The sequence below is a fragment of the Xiphias gladius genome, unplaced genomic scaffold (genome assembly GCF_016859285.1).
Source record: "Xiphias gladius isolate SHS-SW01 ecotype Sanya breed wild unplaced genomic scaffold, ASM1685928v1 HiC_scaffold_1284, whole genome shotgun sequence".
NCBI classification, from domain to species: Eukaryota; Metazoa; Chordata; class Actinopteri; order Istiophoriformes; family Xiphiidae; genus Xiphias; species Xiphias gladius.
In genome coordinates, this window is record NW_024401595.1 from 1 (window position 1) to 3,000 (window position 3,000).

The window sequence follows — 3,000 nt, forward strand, 5'->3', positions numbered from 1 at the left end:
TCTCATTGTGGAGTTCTTCTTCTTGTCACGGGTGTACCGCATCGTCCCTGCTCTTTCAGTCAAACCACCAGTAGTGGAGGTGGATCAGGTGTATCTGCAGAGGATGGAGAGGAGAATGTCCCAAGGTATGGACTGATTTTTTTTATTTTTTTTATGAGTTCTAGATTTTAACATTAGAATTAAATTAGACTTACAGAAAATATGCTTAAAGGGCAGCAGAATCATGGAGACCTACACATGCTAAATTACCTTGTAGATATACAAAATAAAAATATGCACTAGGCTAAACAGTGTTAACAAGGCCTGCCTGTAGACGGCAATGTAGAGATGAATTACAGCAGATACAAGTTCCATCAACTCAAATTTGAACTTTGAAATTTGATTCAAAACAGTGCTTGACGGTAGGATTGAGAGGTGGACATTATTAAGGGTGCTTGCTACCTAGTGACATTTGGGCCAAAGAATTTTCATGTTGCTTAAGGGAATTATGACAATTTCACACTAAATACCTTGGCAATTGTTTGAAATTACATCAGAAAAATTATGTATAATTTAATTTTTCTACATTACAGTACTCTAGATTGTGATATGAAGCCTTAGTTAAATTATAAAATGCTGTAATTAGCCTGGAACAATCTACAACAATGGGCTTATTGAGTGACGTAATTTCTTTAATGCTCTACAATCACATTAAATGGACTAAAGCCATTATAGAATAAAAATGATCACGTTCCAATGCTTTATTGAAGCATTCATTATTTTGACACAACTCTCAGTTTGTGTGTGGCACCCAGCTGCGACAGTCCACATTAGTGTAGATGGTCTGTATTTGATAGATGATGTGGATTGTAATATGACATAAAGCTGAGCAAAAAGGATGCCAAACACTGACTGAGGCTTGTAAACTTAAAATTGATGGACAGAAGTGGTCAATGAAATTGCTCTCTCTCATCAGGGGAAGGTAATGTTGCACAACCTCAACCTCTGGCAGAAGGCAACTGCAACACAAGCCTGCACCTAAAAGAAATCACAGACCTGCCATTGTGTTTCCGAAAGTTACGCTGGTTGGTGAACACCTGTAAGGACGGTTGGAGGGCCTATTATCGCCAGCCTGTCTTCCTTGCAGGAATGGGCCTGGCTTTCCTCTACACCACAGTACTGGGCTTTGACTGCATCACCACTGGCTATGCCTATACTCAGGGTATTAGTGGATCTCTCCTTAGTCTTCTGATGGGTGTATCAGCTATCACAGGGCTGATGGGCACCGTGATGTTCACCAGACTCAGGAAGATGTATGGCCTGGTTAACACAGGCATCATCTCAAGTTGCCTCCACCTGGGCTGCCTACTGTTGTGTGTGTGCTCTGTATTTGCCCCTGGCAGCCCAATGGATCTTAGCCTGCTGATGCCTTATATTACCTCCAACTCCTCCACCGAGCTTGGAGGGATGGCAAGCCAAAGGCAAAAACACACCTATCCTCTGAGGGGAGGCAGCAATCAGCCACTGCTTCCTGACCGCTCCTCCATTCACTGGACCAACAACACTGTGCTTTTTGACAATGTGCCCTCTGGCACAGTGCCAGAATCCTACATCTCCATTATCCTGCTGTTCTTGGGCGTCATCACAGCACGCATCGGTGAGTAGATAGACATGCATTTTAATCTTATATTGATAGCCAACAGCGCAGTTACAATATCAGTATATGGTATACGGCAGAGTCAGTGGGTCATTAGGATGCCCCGCAGTTACAGCATTTAATAATCATACTTTAGGGATCCTTATAAAAATACCAATGTTGTTATCAGCCTCTAGTTGACTGTTCCCATCAATTAAATTTTAAATAAATGCTCAGCTGTTAAGACTATAGGCTAATTTAATGGACAGGTCAACTTTTAAACCCCAATGACATCTGTGTTTTAGGTCTCTGGTCCTTCGACCTGACAGTGACCCAGCTCCTGCAGGAGAACATCTGTGAGTCCGAGAGGGGTGTTGTAAATGGGGTACAGAGCTCTATGAATTACCTGATGGATCTGCTTCACTTCATCATGGTCATCTCGGCTCCACAGCCACAGCACTTTGGCATCCTAGTTATCATTTCTGTGTTATTCATTACCACTGGGCACACTATGTACTTTCTGTATGCACACAAAGTCAAGAGAAAACGCCGCCTCGACACATAAGGAGCAGACGTGGCCCACGCATCCAGGCATGAGATGCTTGCCAGCACTGACACCACTCTGCACCTGTGAAATGAATGCCTCCCTCCTGTTCCTTCAGCAATCTTATTGCAACACTCCACTCCTGACATAGCCATTCATTTCAGCACAACACAGCAAGTGCCTGTCCCACCTCGGTTGCTTTCTTCCTGCAGGGCCATGTGCCATAGCAGCAAACAAGAACTCAGGTGAAGTAGAGTGGGAGACACGCTCTCCCTTCGTGTACATACGTTGAGGTGGCTACAATAAATGCAGCAATTGTACCTACAGGGGAAATGTCCGGATCTAACGTACAGATGGACACAAAGGTAATGGCTAAGGCACCAGCACATGTCTTTGCAAACCCTGTAGGATTACTGCAAGACTTTCATCAAACAAGACTGTTAACTTACTTAGCTTTTTGGATGGGAGGGTGGATGGATGGAGAGATTTTTCTAACCTTCACTCAGTTAAAAACTGATGTTGTGAGGAAACGTACCAGTGATACATGAAAATATAAACAAGACAAGACAGTACTTTTACAAGTGGCATCGATGTTACTGATCCGTCCACTTGGAAATATTCCAGGGTGTCCAAAAAGGAACATAAAGGGAACTTGATGTGAGACTGTTTGATTAAAAAAAAAAAAAATCTGAAAGGCAGCCCCCTTTTAATGGACAGATGTGAAAGGACAAAGTATTTCCTTCCCCTGGTTTGTTTCTCTGTGGATGAATTAAGCAAACATTTGCCTTTCTTTTATGCATGTAAACCTGGCTTATGGATTACAACAACAAAATACATCACG

The 3,000-nt window shown here is 42.8% G+C and overlaps 1 protein-coding gene across 1 annotated transcript; it reads left to right on the forward strand.

Annotated features, from left to right (window-relative positions):
• Positions 1 to 4: 4 nt before the first annotated feature.
• On the forward strand, positions 5 to 2,994 carry LOC120787214 (solute carrier family 40 member 1-like; the record flags this gene model as incomplete). The annotated part of the gene is made up of 3 exons (XM_040122904.1): positions 5 to 125; positions 956 to 1,636; positions 1,921 to 2,994. Coding segments are annotated over 3 exons (1,062 nt in total), but the record flags the coding sequence as incomplete, so codon positions are not given.
• Positions 2,995 to 3,000: the final 6 nt, after the last annotated feature.